At 43.1% G+C, this 14,870-nt stretch overlaps 1 protein-coding gene across 6 annotated transcripts in view; it reads right to left on the bottom strand.

Moving 5' to 3' along the window:
- DLG3 (discs large MAGUK scaffold protein 3) overlaps positions 1–14,870 on the bottom strand; it is a 60,772-nt gene that overhangs the window by 17,850 nt on the left and 28,052 nt on the right. For all 6 annotated transcript variants that reach the window (XM_017520237.2, XM_017520236.2, XM_017520238.2 and 3 more), the window contains one exon: positions 8,725–8,839. In XM_017520237.2, the coding sequence (XP_017375726.1) occupies positions 8,725–8,839 (115 nt within the window). The remainder of the gene's footprint in view (positions 1–8,724; positions 8,840–14,870) is intronic.

Below are 14,870 nucleotides of genomic sequence, written 5' to 3'. Positions count from 1 at the left end.
ATATCATTCTTCCACTATTTAAATACTTAGTCTTCTTTATGTGGAGTATGTGTTAGACACATGGGAGATACAAAAGAAAAGTTGATGGTCTTGTGGAACTTACTAGCTGACAGAGGGTATAGTATACTAAGGATGCTGTAGCAAGAAGCCCAAAAGGAGGACAAACCAAGGCCTAAAAGGATTCACAGAGACTACAAATCACATCTAGTTTGGGGAAGCTGCAAGGAGATACTGCTTTTTGAGTTGCTTCTCAATGAAGATTTAGGATTTCAAAAGGTAGAGCTGAGGAGAGGTCCTTCCGGCTTAAGGGAACAGTGTAAGCAAAGGTCTGGAGGCAAGAAGCACAGGGTATTTTCAGGGATCAGCTGTGCATCCAAGTCTGGCTGGGCCTCAGAGAATGGCAGGTTGGGGCCTGACTGTGAACAGCCTGCACTATCCAGCTAAGGAGTTTGACATTCATTTAGTATGCCTTATGGGACCAACTTCATTACTTCAGCTTTCTTATCCCATTATCAGGCTAAACTTTCATGTGGAAATTAAACCAGTAAAAGAGAACATGCATATTAAAGTCAAACAACTTCTCCCATGAGATATATTTCATGTAATCAAAAAAGGTATGCAAACTAGACCTTAATTTTTTTTTTTTTTAAATATTGACTACTTACCCAAGATCTTTAAGAAGTAGCTAAACTGTGGCCATCTAGCAGTGATAGTCTGTCTTAGGAACACCCTGGAATCCTAATGAAGTGACGGGGGCTGGCACCTTCTTACAAACAAATGCCTCATGGTAGGCCTGATGAGAGGAAGAAGGAATACCTTTCTCCACAACACTGATATATCCTCTTCCTCCTCTTTTTATTCTTAGGGCAGGCACTAGAGAAAGTCAAGGCAGATATTCCCCATTCAAATCAGGCTGAACCACTGTCCCAGGACGGAAATCCCTCACATGACATAGCAACCAACCATTTCAAACTGACTCAAAAACAGAGTGATCATGGGGGAAAAAAAAGCAAAACATATTTGTCTCTCAATACCTAAAGAAAGGCTGTAATTAACCAACTGCCACCCTGGTCTCACTGTGTGTGTGTGTGTGTGTGTGTGTGTGTGTGTGTGTGTGTGTGTGTGTGTGTGTGTGTGTGTGTGTGTGTGTGTGTGTGTGTGTGTGTGTGTGTGTGTGTGTGTATGTGTGTGTGTGTACGTGCGCACGCATGTTTCAGCTTATCTGACAAGAAAATGGGAGAGTAGAAGGAAGTCTCAGAAACTCCTTATTCCTTCTGCACTTAGATAAAAAGATTTTCACTGAGACCTCCAAGTTAGGGACAGTCACACCAGAGGGAAACACTGTGCCATGAGAGAAAAAAACTCATGGAAATATTACCATCCCCAGCCTGAAGTCACAGTGCTTTACATACAAAAAAGATGATCTGCCCCTGAATATGTTACTCCTTAGTTATGGCCATGTACCTCTACGAAGCCAGGGAGAGCCAGACCCTGGATATTCCTGCAACTTTTCAAACAGCAACACCAGGCCAGAAAAATATTACGTTATTTAAGAGCAAGGTAAATAGTGTCGCTCAGGGAAAATGTGACACATGAAAACAAAGTGACAGTAGGCTACAAAGCAGCTTTTCAGAGCCATCATACCACCATAAAGAGAGATGCAACTTCTGGGGGATCTGCAGAGTTCTTGAGCTAATCTTCAACACTCTAGCTTTCAAGGCTACTGCCTGTCTCCCTAAGGAGAAAGCGTTTCCAAAGGTCTTGAAAGACAATGTTGCTTAAGAGGTGACCTTTAAAAACATCCTCAAAGGGATGCATGTGCCCCCCCCAAGCCCACCCACAGGGATAACGCATGTGCTCTAGAGGATTTTGTCTAGCCTTCCTTTCAGCTGGGTCCTTTCTGCTGGATGAGAAAGCAAGAATATAACCAGCTCAAAGTGAACGGATTATCAGGCAAAAGTCTTTGCAGTTGAGATCCTAAATGGTGAGGTTTGAGTTGGAAAGACTGAGAGAAATTATAAGCACTTGGCACGGCCACTGTGCTGTCTTAGTGAACCAGAACGCAAAGCAAATGGTAACTACAAAGAAAACTGGTCAAGTAGGTTTCTCAGTGCAAAGCAAATGAGCATTTTAGCGCTATCGCCTCAAAGGCAAGGAGTTGCTTCTACTAAAATAACCTAGTATTGTGCCCACCTCTCTACCTATGGCTCGGGTCATCTGTCTATAGCCTGAGATGCTCTGTAAGTCCCCTCACCCCGCTCAGCTACTCCTGCAAGGCCCAGCCCAAGTCTCTGCCAGCTTTGTGATCCTGCCCACTCCAAATTTCTTTCTTCCAAATCCATACCATATTTGCTACCACATTTGGCAGCAACCTTTCTTTATATTTTCTACTTATTGCTATTTAATTCTTGCAAGGTTGTTTTTTTTTTTTTTTTTCATATTATACTGCCAAAGTAAAGCCCTTTAAAAACTGAGACCATGTCTTATGCTCCATGTGGGATTCTGAATGCTTGTGAATGGTGGGTGAGACCTGGCTATAGGGGATGGAGAGTCCACAGAAGGCCCTCCCAGCTACTCCCTAGTTACTAACCCTGAGTGTTCCTTCCCATAGTAACTGGGGTCTAATATATCACTTTATTCCTGTGGTCAGAAAGTACTGGATAAAGGGCACACATTATTTGACAACTAGGCAGTCAATCCCTTGCCCAGTCTGTATAAACCATGCACAGAAAGTTATAAAGCAACAGTCACTCATCAGCCCTTGACCTTAGTAAGAGTTAATTTCCAGCAGCCTATGAAGAGCAGCCTAACAGCACAAACCCAAGTCCTCAGACAGGCACACTATGGGTCAACACAAAAGGAGTGAACCAGGCCTCCCTGGTATATCTTGAAGAAAGGTGAATGGAGAGCAGGTTAAGAGCACCTTTCTCCTTTATCTGTCTCCAAATGTCAGGCCTTACGGCAATTATGATGTTGAAGAGGCATCCAAGTACCATTTAGCCCTCAATGACTGATGTTTGGAGCTCACGGCACTTGCAGATGATAGGATGAGCTGAGGGCTATGAATGCAGGCCCAGGACTAGTGTTTGGGAACAGGCAGTTCTAAAAATCACTGGTGCAGGAAGCTCTGTCCCATCCTCTGGTAGCCCTGAACACTTACATACATTGTTGTTGCTTTTTAAAATGCATATTATCATCACCCCCAAATTCTATCAGATAGTGAAGCCTGCCAACATTTCCCCATTGGCATCTTAATCCGCTATTGAAACTCTATTACAATAAACAAGACCAAGTCAGGCTCCACCAAGCACCACCCTGGGCAAAGCAGAGTATTTGCACAATTAATGTCTGCTTGTTGAGAGGAATGAGCATTCTCTAGCCTTCTTTGATGACCAAGCCAATATGTCTGACATTGTTTCTTGAATCAAGACTACAGATGCTCCAACATGATTTCCTTCCTAGAGTGGGAAGACGACTGAGATGGCAGATGGCCAGTCGGGAAGCCAGGACTCCCAAACTGCCTGAATGCTGCCCTGTGGCTGCAAACAATGCAGCCAGGTTAGCCTGAACAAACTTTCAAAAGCTATTTCTACAACTGTACTCTTTAGCCTCTTGACAACCTTTGGAGCACATGGTCTTTCCTTTATTCATTCAATAAATAAACTAAATACAAGTATAGAACAAGGTCATCCCTGGAACTCTAACCCAGTGTCTTTGTACTGCCTTCACATCAGAATGGCCTGAGTTAAACACCTACCCATGCCAACCTCGAGCAAGAAGTTCAAGAGAGGTTTATTTCTATGGACTTTTCCAGGGGACAAGGCAAATTCTCCAGCAGAGCAAAAGCCCTAGGCTGGGCAGACTCAGGTGCTGTGCTTATCCTGGTCATTTACTTAAGAGATGATTCTAGCATAGTGAAGTGTGAGGAAGGGCCTTGCAAATAAGTTATTGATGACTTTAAAATCAAGTTTCATTTTCCAAATACTGTTCTCTTTCCTTCTTCCTCCTGCTCCCTGCTCTATAAATCCCATGTCCCCTGTGGTTAGTACAGCTGCAGCTCCCTAGGGTTTTACCTGTTACAGCCTCTATTGCAACTCTAAGAGGGTGTTATTTACTTCAAACTAGCTTTGTAAACCCATGCACACCAAAGGGGGATAGATACTCAGGGGAGGGGAAGGAAAGCAAATAATTATGTCATAGGGGAAGCAACAGCAAAAGAATCAGAGGTGAAACCCAAACTGAAAAAGGGTTCCCTCAGTTTAACCACCTGCTGCTTAATCTTTTCTGGGTAGATGGTGAACAGCCAGAGGGAAGGGACCACATCTGCTGTTTCCTTGAATCCAACCCTGCAATTGTACCCAAATTCTCAGCCTTGTGCTTTACTGCTTTCCACACAGTAGGAGGTAAAGTAAGTGTGATGTTTTATTTTTTATAATTTTTTTATAGAGACAGTCTTGCTCTGTCACCCAGACTGGAATACAGTGTCATGATCATAGCTTACTGAAGTCACAACCTCCTGGGCTCAAGTGATCCTCCTGCTCACTTGATCCTACTCAGACCCCTGAGTAGCTGGGACTACAGGTATATGCCACCATACCTAGCTAATTAAAAACTTTCTACTTTTTTTTTTTTTTTTTTGAGACGGAGTTTCGCTCTTGTTACCCAGGCTGGAGTGCAATGGCGCGATCTCGGCTCACCGCAACCTCCGCCTCCTGGGTTCAGGCAATTCTCCTGCCTCAGCCTCCTGAGTAGCTGGGATTACAGGCACGCGCCACCATGCCCAGCTAATTTTTTGTATTTTAGTAGAGACGGGGTTTCACCGTGTTGACCAGGATGGTCTCGATCTCTTGACCTCGTGATCCACCCGCCTCAGCCTCCCAAAGTGCTGGGATTACAGGCTTGAGCCACCGCGCCCGGCAAAAACTTTCTACTTTTTAAAAGTGGTGCTCGCTATGTTGTGCAGGCTGGTCTCAAACTCCTGGGCTCAGGCAATCCTCCCATCTTGGCCTCCCAAAGTTCTGGGATTACTGATGTGAGCTGCCGCACCCAACCTTGACTGCTTGTTAAAAAGGTATATTTTCCCAAACCTGGTGAATCCAAAACACTAGAAAAGCAGCCTGGGAATCTGTATTTTGACTAGCATTCCAGCTGATTCCTATCAGGAAGTTGGGGAAACACTGAAAGAACCACACTTTATAGTCAGAGCAACCAGGTTCAAGTTCCAGTTTTGGAACTTCTTGGCTGTCTAACTGGAGTTACAGTGTTCTCATCTGCAAAATGGGAATCATAATATCTACTCTGTAGCATTATTAAAGGGATATGAAAAGCCATTTAAAGAGAATAATGAAGGTCTTGATGTACAATAGGTGTTCCTAAATGTTTGTTTCCCTTTATCCTGAAGACACTGAGGAACTAGTGAAAGCTTTTGAGCAGATCATGTCCAGATTATTGCTTCAGTTTCAACCCCCTCTGCAACACCCAGCCAAATGGTTGCCCAGCCTCTTCTGTAACACCTTGAGTGACAAAAGATCGAATTTACTATATCCGGAAGCAGTCCTTTCCATTTTCTGACAGTTTTAATCATTAGGTCTTCCTTTCTTATGTTGAGCAGGGATCTGCCTTGGGTGACAGAACAAATCTAATCCCTTTTCCACATGATAGAGTGAGGCAATTAACTTAGATAAGGAAAGTACATGTGCTTGTTTGAGGAACTGAGAGGGCAGTTTTATTTATGCGCACATCTAGCAAGTAGTTGATATGCAGGTGTGTAGCTCAGTAAAGAGATCAGGAATGACAGGATTTGAAACTGTGAAAATAAATGACATTGCCATTTAGGGGAGCAGAGCTAATGAAAGATATTAAGGAATGGTAAGCAGGGTAGGAAGAGAACCTTTAAAGAAGAAAGCAGGTAATTCATGGAAACAAATGTGGTGAAGAGGTCAGAACAATGTCAGAGAACCAGTGAACCAGTCACTAAATTTGAAGACTAAGAGGTCACCCACTGATCCCTGACAGAGAGTCAGGCTTCTGCTCCCCTGGAGCCTTCCAGAGCTGCTCAGAGTCAAACTACCACACCGAAGAGCAGATGCATGCTTCCTTTCGAGCTAGTGAAAGACAGGTGATTTGATGCAGCAGCAAGTACTCCAACATTTTCCAACCTGATGTTGAGATATGTTTCTCAAATAAGGCTCCCATGCTCTATCTTTTGGGGAAACACTGCCTAGTACAGTCCTTCCTGGAGATTAATCACAGGAAAGAGCCCCGTTTTCCTCTGTTTAAGCCCGCATTTGCGCAACTTACTAAACCACTGATTTTTCACACAACACTGATTAGTATCTTGAGGAGCTAGTGTTTTCTGGCAAATAATTTGGCAAATGCAGTAAGCAAAAAAATATAAGACAATAGTTTATGAGACTATTGGTATCAAGGGATTTTTTTTTTTTATGTTTAAGAATAAAAGAAGCTGGCCGGGTGTGGTGGTTCAAGTCTATAATCCCAGCACTTTAGGAGGCCGAGGTGGGCAGATCACGAGATCAGGAGTTTGAGACCAGCCTGACCAATATGGTGAAACCCCGTCTCTACTAAAAATACAAAAATTAGCCGGGTGTGGTGCTGCGCCTGTAATCCCAGCTACTCGGGAGGCTGAGGCAGGAGAATCGCTTGAACCCGGGAGGCGGAGGTTGCAGTGAGCAGAGAGCGTGCCATTGCACTATAGCCTGGGTGACAGGGCGAGACTCTGTCTCAAAAAAAAAAAAAGAAAGAATAAAAGAAGCTTAAATATGTTTACATGCTGAAGAAAAGGAACCAAGTGTAGAGTGAAAGGCCAAAAACAGGAACAAAAGGGAAGCGAGCAAGCCAGGTTCCAATAAAAGGGTTAGCTTAGCAAAGGACCTCAGCTCAATGCTTTGGCCATAAGACATTAAGTCCCCTGATTAAATTTAGTGATCACAAATCGTTACTATTTTCCTAACCACATCTACTTTCCTCAGAGGATACAGATATTTATCTAGAGAAGGTTACGGGCAGATTATATAAACTGATTCACTAGAAGCAGTCATGGTCTCCACCCTCCTCCCCAGAGGTAAGCTGAATGTATCCCTTGCCTGGGCCAGAGAAGGGTGTTCCAGATCTGGAGCCAATGTCCCACTCCCCCTGCCCAGGCAGAGAGAACCGTAGCACAGGATAGGCAGAGAGGGGAAATCTAAAAATAAAGCTCTCCAAAGAAACTGTCTTGCCTAAAGAGCAGCTTCCCACGCACACTGGAGTGCCACATCTGCGGGGGCTGGAAGCATGGAACGGAACAATCCTGACCAAGTCATATAAGCATTACCCATTTTGGGGGGTAGACAGCGAATCTCTGATTTTTCCCATCAGCACCCCAGTATCCAAGCTGCAGACTGGGAGCAAGGGCTTTAGTGACAGAAAACAAAACTTTCTTTTTGAAGGGATTGGAAAAATGACCAGTCCTGCCTTCCTACCATTCTCCCTTCACAGTGGGAGGTAAGCATAGCAAATGCTTTCAACACACAAGGAGTGGAGTTGAGGATTCACACTAGACAAGATCGTGGAGGTTTCTAGTGGGCTTCAGGCTCAGAGATGGGCTCCCTCAGCTCCACTCCCTGCAGTAGAGTCAGGGACCACCAACTGGGGAAAAAGAAAAGCAAACACCATGAGAAAAAAACTTCAGTTAGCATTGACATCCCTTCGCTATTGTCAACTCCCACCCCAAGGACAGAGCAGTTGTCACATTGCCAAGTAACCAGCAAGTACAACTTCCTGGCCAGGTATCAGAGGCCACTAGAAGAAAGTTCAGCCCAAGAGTTTGCTACGGCCCCATACCTAAGCATTAAACACAATGGAAAGCAATCCCCACCACCTTTCTCTAAGGGCTTTAACCTTGGAGAGATACAATGTACTTGGCACCAGATTTTGGAGTTTTGCCAAGATGCCAAAGCAGGAAGAAGGAAGCTATCCCTAATTCTGTGAGGAGTGCACAGTATTCTCTTAGCACTCCAACGCCCCAGGAGGTTTGTACTTTGACCTGACAAAGTATTATACTATGCCTCAAGGGTCAGAGAAGCTCAACCTCGAAAATATCTCGGAATAGCTTTCAGCAGCAATACACTCTGTGCCACTATCTGTTCCCTCCAGCCCTCCTTCTTCCTAGGTCACATACACTATTCATCCCATGATTCATAGATACAGCAGACCAGTGCAGCGGGTGGTGAGGGGGGAATGGAATCACAATAAAACATCCAGAATGCAGCAACCTGTCAGTTCTTTGGTCTTTTAAAAGAGACCCTTGTACCAGAACACTGTGATAGTTGCTATGCTGAGACAGAAATCCTGATGTCTATTATGCATACATGGAAGGGGATGGGGGGTGGCAAGTTTCCCCTCAAAGCACAGATTGCAAGCAAAGTAGTTTGAACATTTGACTGATATTTGAATGCTGACTAGCAACAATCACCCAACAGTCTTTTACAATTAGAGCAAACTGAAATTTTCCCATACTGAGTCATTCATGAGCAAAAAGGAAGAAGCCAGCTCACAAAAGGGAGGAGATACTGACCATAAAATACACAACCTGAGCATACAGTGAAGAGTGTTATTTTAGTACTGGGAGTACATACTCCCTAGCCCACTAGTTAAATAAGAAGGGCTGGGTTGGCATGGAGCTCTCCTCATCTAGCACAAGGCCTAGTGCTCTGAAGCGCAACTTACCTGACATACAAGGACCTCTTCTCACTTGTTCGGAGGGACCCAGACCCAGAGCTCATGCTGCTGTTCATCATTTGTTCTCGCAAGTCATGTATCTTGGATTCAAAGCGACTGTATTCTGTCAAGGAAACAAGGGAAAAGACAGGAAAAGAATGAACTCAAGGAGCTCCCCTGAGTTTGCATGCCAGTAGCCAAAAAAGCCAGAGGGCCCCTTGGCTTAAAAGCAGCCAGAGCCAGCCCACTCAGTCTTTGCTTTGATAAACAAAGTCCCTCCTCCTAAGCACAGAAAGACAAACTTCCCTTCATCCCCAAACTAACAGAAGTAAAGAATGCACCTGAAAGGGAGTTGCATTTGGGCATGTCAAATGCAAAAAGCTCTTATCTGCCTCAAAAATCTCGCTGATCCTTTAAAAAAATAACAACTGGAAAGAGGTTCCAGTACAACCCTTTATAAATCCTTAGAGCCGACACTAAGGCCCAAGGAGAGCAGATGGGAAAGGAGACTTTCCCAAAAAGCGGATTGCAGAGAACAGATGGTCCTGAGACACAGAGCAGAGGGGCTGGAAAGGACCTGAGGCCATTATATCATTGTTAGGCAAGAAGACAATTTTTTCAGGATGACTTTTTTGGCCGGGGTGAAGGGGGGTGATATTGGAACCCAGTACAGAGGTAAAAACAAACCTCACAACTGTAACTACAATATGAGGAGAATTAAAGCTCTACTGAGTTATTTCCCTTTTAACCAATAGCCTCTTTGGCCTCAGTAACATACATTAAAACATAAATTCTCCCAAACTGAGAAGTCAGCTGACAACTCTCACATCCAAAATCATCTAGTCAGTGAGGTCATAAGTCCATTCCTAACCTTATACCCCATTGAGACCATCACAACAGCCTGAAACAGCCTTATCACTCTGGAAATGTAATACAGGTTTATCCCCAATTTAAGAAAACCTGATATAAGAAAATTAACCCTAGCTGTACAATTATTATAAAAGGCTTTTCATATGGCTGCTTTGCTGTGACATTCTCCTAGGACATTTAAAATACAATATTCACACTTACCACACACAATTACACATCTTTCAGGCCTATAATTGCCGCATAAAATGGGGTATATCTAAGGCCACAGGCTGTGGAAATGCTAGAAAACAGCCACACTTCACTATGACAAGCTGGCTTTAAAGGAAGTCAAAATTTATACTAGGGGTTGAAGGTTGGGAAACTGCTTTAAAAAACACACTTCCAGGGGAAAAAATTCCACAAAAGCAATTTCGTGCACCATAGAGGGCTGGCAAGAAGCATCTCCACCTAGTCTATATGACTCTACAGGAGAAAACAAAACACCTGTTCCAGCACCTGACACTCCCCTTCCCCCGGCAAAGCAACCGAACTGACCTTCAACTGTGTGTAAGGGGAAATGCTAAAGCCTAAAGGGGAAGAAATGGAGCCCTAAGTCAGGCAAATAACCTCTTCTCAACAAAGCTTCTTTTGTTCACTGTGGTATCAATTTAAGCAACTGGTTAAATTAGTGTGCTCTTTCATTCATCACACACCGGTGTTATGGTGATTTGTCCTCATTACCTACTCCTGTTCCTGAAATCCTGGAGGAAGCAGTTAAGTCACTGACTCACCCATTAAATGTTGCAGCGGGGGGTAAGAGAAACAACAGCTGGACAATGTTCCTGTTCTAAGGGTTACACGGCAACCCCTCAATATCATTGAGGTGCCCCAATCTAAAGGTAGGGGGTAGTGACTAATTTGTCACAGAAGCCCTGGACTGTCCTAGAGCACAGCAGCAGGCCAGTCCACCTCTAGAGACCCCCTGGGTACTGGCCCCACCCCAGGGCTCGGCCCTGTGCACTGGCTGGGGATTGTTTCTCCTCTGTTCCTTTCTGGCCCTCCTCTGAGCTCACCAGCTATTGGGCAGAACCATGTGAGACAAAGATTTCTGACCAAGCAGCGCTTTATTAGGGGAAGATAAATAAAAGAGAGAACTATGCATCGAACTGAGAACAAAAAAGTTCACCCAATCTATCATGTTTTCCCCTTCTTGAAACTTGTTTATATATTCCCTTCTTTGGAATTGACTGCCCACTGAACTCCAACTTAGCAGCAGGTCATGGCAGTTGCTTAGTAACTACATTTCTTTAAAAATCCTTTAAAAAACAACCACCAAACCACCATTTCCTCAAAGCTCCTAATCCAAGGCTGATAATTCTGGGCCAGAGGGTCCACTTAAAATAGACTACAGAAAGAGAACAAAGCTATTGCTTTAAGGCATCCACTTTTTGTTTTCGCATGTGCTACTAAAATTTCAAGTTTATTAAATTGTGTTTTATTCACTTTTTTTTTTTTCCATTTGGATGATCCCTTTAGAGTTCCACCTGCCCATCAGTCTCTGGCTTCTATTTGTAGAGTTATCCAAAGTCTACTAGGCGGAGCAGCCTTTGAATAAATAATTGTTGGGTAAATGAGGAGCAAATTAGAAAACTATGTCCAAGTTGACACTTCTATTCTTAAACTAATAAATCTAATGGTTTAACTGATGGCTGCCAGCTTCATTGAGGGCTTAGAAACGTAGTTAAGAAGCATTCACATTTACTTTTGTTCCCAAGGTTAACTGTTGGGAGCAATTGAGGTTTATTATTTTTAAACACCCTTTTGAGATGTTAACAATGAACTATGGGCAGCTGATTAACAGACTTTGTATACAACAAAGAAAAATCATTCTAACAAAAAACTATTTATAATAGACTTAGATACTATCTCATCTTAAATATTAGAGGTATCATTTTCCCAGGAAAAAAGCTTCCCTTGAAAAGCATCTCAATTCTAAGACTTCAGGACTCTCCAAGCTCCCTCCTTCCCTCCCATTTGTCACTAACAGAGCCTTCGCAGCCAATGCTGGAGAGCATCTCCTAGGCCAAAGTCACTGCCTAGGAAGCCCACCTGACCAGCCTCTAACCCAGAGGGCCCACTTCAAAGAAGCAAGTTAATAGTATACTAAAATCTCAAGTCTACTAAACTGCTCTTTATTTTTTCCGATTCAGGTGAACCCAACTGTTTGTGACCCACAAAGATATCCATACAGTCATCGCCCTCTTTCCCTTTCCCAGTTGCTAATCACAGAGAAACAAATGGGAGGGGGCACAATCGAAGTCAGTACCAAAGAACGGTTTCGCCCTAGTCACTGACCACCTGGGAGGCCTATAAAAGATCAGGATTTGGTGCCCCATCCCAGATACACAGAATCAGAACCTACTGAGCCGGGGCCCAGGAATCTGCATTTTAACAAGCATCAACGTGATTCTGATAAAGTTTGGAGCTGCTGGTCTTAAGCTGCAGAATTGGATCCTGCAGTATCTCTCAAAAGGAAGGTGGGGCCAGAGAGTGGATAAGCTCTCAAAAATAAAATTTGGCAATACAATTGCAAATCCTTCAGGAAAGGAAAGCCCTAAAAATGCCACAGTCCTATGTGCCTGTGAAGAAAGCTGATGAGTTTACACTTTTTAAAAATTCTGTATCACTTCTCCAACCCACTACCCAGAAGATACTACTGTTGGTATTTTTAGTATGTGTCCACCCAGACTTACTTCCATGCATATATGGTTTATATACATTCACTCACAATTCACACACATGCTTTTCTCATTTTCTGATACATCATGAAAACCCATCTATGTTGGCCAGGCATGGTGGCTCACACCTGTAATCCCAGCACTTTGGGAGGCAGAGGCAGGCAGATCACTTGAGGTCAGGAGTTCGAGACCAGTGTAGCCAACATGGTGAAACCCATTCTCTACAAAAATACAAAAATCAGCCAGGCATGGTAGCACACACCTGTAATCCCAGCTACTCATGAGGCTGAGGCAGGAGAACCGCTTGAACCCAGGAGGCAGAGGTTGCAGTGAGCTGAGATGGTGCCACTGCGCTCCAGCCTGGGTGATAGAGCAAGACTCTGTCTCAAACAAACAAAAAACCATCCATGTCAGTAAACAGACCTCATTTTAATAGCTGCATAAGATTTAGTACTGTGGATAGACCATAATTTATTCAATCATATTCCAATTGATACACATTTAAGTTATTTACAATTCTTAATATTACAATCACTGCTACATTGTAAATTTGTGGGTTTCTTTTTTATTTTATTTTATTTTTTTGTAGAGATGGGGGTTTCACTAAGTTACCAGACTGGTCTGGAACTCTTGACCTCAAGGAATCTACCCACCTCAGCCTCCCAAAGTGCAGGGATTACAGGCATGAGCCACTGTGCCCAGCCTGCACTGTACATTTGTTTGAGCATTTCTGTTGCATAGATTCTAGAAGTAAAACTACAGGCTCAAAGTATATTCAAATTAAAATTTTTGATTGGCACTACCAAATTGAACCCCAACATTCTGAAACCTTTCTGACTGAGGATAAACTGCTATTTCCAAAGCTTCTTGCACTTTTTCTGTTTCTGAAGTAAAGGTAGAATTTACCTTTGAGGACAAACTGATCTTTTGTTTGGAGAAAAACACTTTAATGAGCCTTTTGGTTATGCAAAAGTAAAGACTTTATTCTGGAATGAACAAAGAGGAGCTAAAATGCTCTCTGCATCATAATGGAAAAGGTGTCCTCCTGGTGAGTGGAGTTGCCGGTTCTCTAGGTTAGGCCTCAGTCCACAGGTCTTTCTCTTCCTCTTTCCTGGCCCTGTTTAAACATGAGTTAAGATGCTGTTCCACCTACATGACACTATATATCTACCTCTAGAATTATCTGCCTAACTTGACCAGATTACATCCACCTCCAACTTGAAAACCAAGCCTTTTTTTCCCTCATGCCAAACCCCCATTACTGTAAATGACACCCCCTTTTCCCTGCATACAACCAGTGTTTCCTCAAATTTTGCTAATGTTTCTTCCTAATTGCTTCCTCAATCTATTTCTTTATACCTTTCATTGTCATTGTCCTACTGTTGATTTCGTGTCTTAATTTTCCCTTGACTATTTTATTATCTCTGGGCCACTGCTATATCTCCCTAACTGGTCTTCTTCTGCTCCAAGGCTTTATAAACTGAAATCCAGTTTAGATTCTTATTTGAAAAGCTTTCCTAAAGCATTAATTTGTAGTCCCCCATCCAAGTATCTATAATAACTCAATGGCCACTAAAAAATTTTACTTTTAATATGTCAACTAAACTTTCAGAGACTGCTACAACCATCCTCCCATCGCACCCAGCCTATCTATCCCACATTTCAATTACACAGGTCTTCTTTTGAGCTAGCCTGCCTGGACCCCATGAATACAACTTGTTCAGTGCTACCTGTTATTCTCCGCTTCTGAAACATTTCTCCCCTGCCTGACACTGAACAACCTTTACTTCCTTCACCATCTTTCCTACTTCATCCCAATAAGTTTTATTCATTCATTTATTTATTCAAATATTTTCTAAGCTTGGCCACAGTGGCTCATACCTGTAATCCCAATGCTTTGGGAGGCCAAGGTAGAAGTATTGCTTGAAACCAGGAGTTCAAGACCAGCCTGGGCAACATAATGATACAACATTTCTACAAAAAATTTAAAAATTAGCTGGGCATGGTGGTGTCCGCCTATAGTCCTAGCTATTTGAGAAGCTGAGGTAGGAGGATCACTTGAGGTCAGGAGTTTGAGGCTGCAGTGAGCTATGATCACACCTCTGGACTCCAGCCTAGGTGACAGAGCAAGACGCTGTCTCTAAAAATAAACAAAATTTTACTAAGAAGTGTCTATTGTGTGTCAGGCATTGTGCTAGCTGCTGAGAATATAATGATAATCAAAATGGTCCCTAGAAATTACAGTTACAAAACAAACAATATACAATTGTGAAAACTGCTATGAAGAAAATGCTAAGAGAGAGAATAATAGGTGACTTAACCTGCCTGTGGAAGGGGGGTGGGGTTCAACAAAGGTTTCCCTGAGGAGGTGACATTTAAGCTGAGTCCAGGGAAAGGTGGTGAAGAAAGCATGCCAGGCAGAAGGAACATTATGTAAGGATACAAAATGTATGGAACACAGGAATGTAAGGGGATACTGGCAAGATATCAGACTAAGAGGTAGGCAGGGGTCAGATCATACAAGGCCTTGTAGACCATGGTAAGGTTGCTTTTTTTTTTTTTTTTTTT

Source organism: Cebus imitator, unplaced genomic scaffold (genome assembly GCF_001604975.1).
Source record: "Cebus imitator isolate Cc_AM_T3 unplaced genomic scaffold, Cebus_imitator-1.0 Scaffold818, whole genome shotgun sequence".
NCBI classification, from domain to species: Eukaryota; Metazoa; Chordata; class Mammalia; order Primates; family Cebidae; genus Cebus; species Cebus imitator.
Note: the sequence above shows the minus strand (reverse complement) of the source record. Positions and strands in the feature narration are given on the sequence as shown.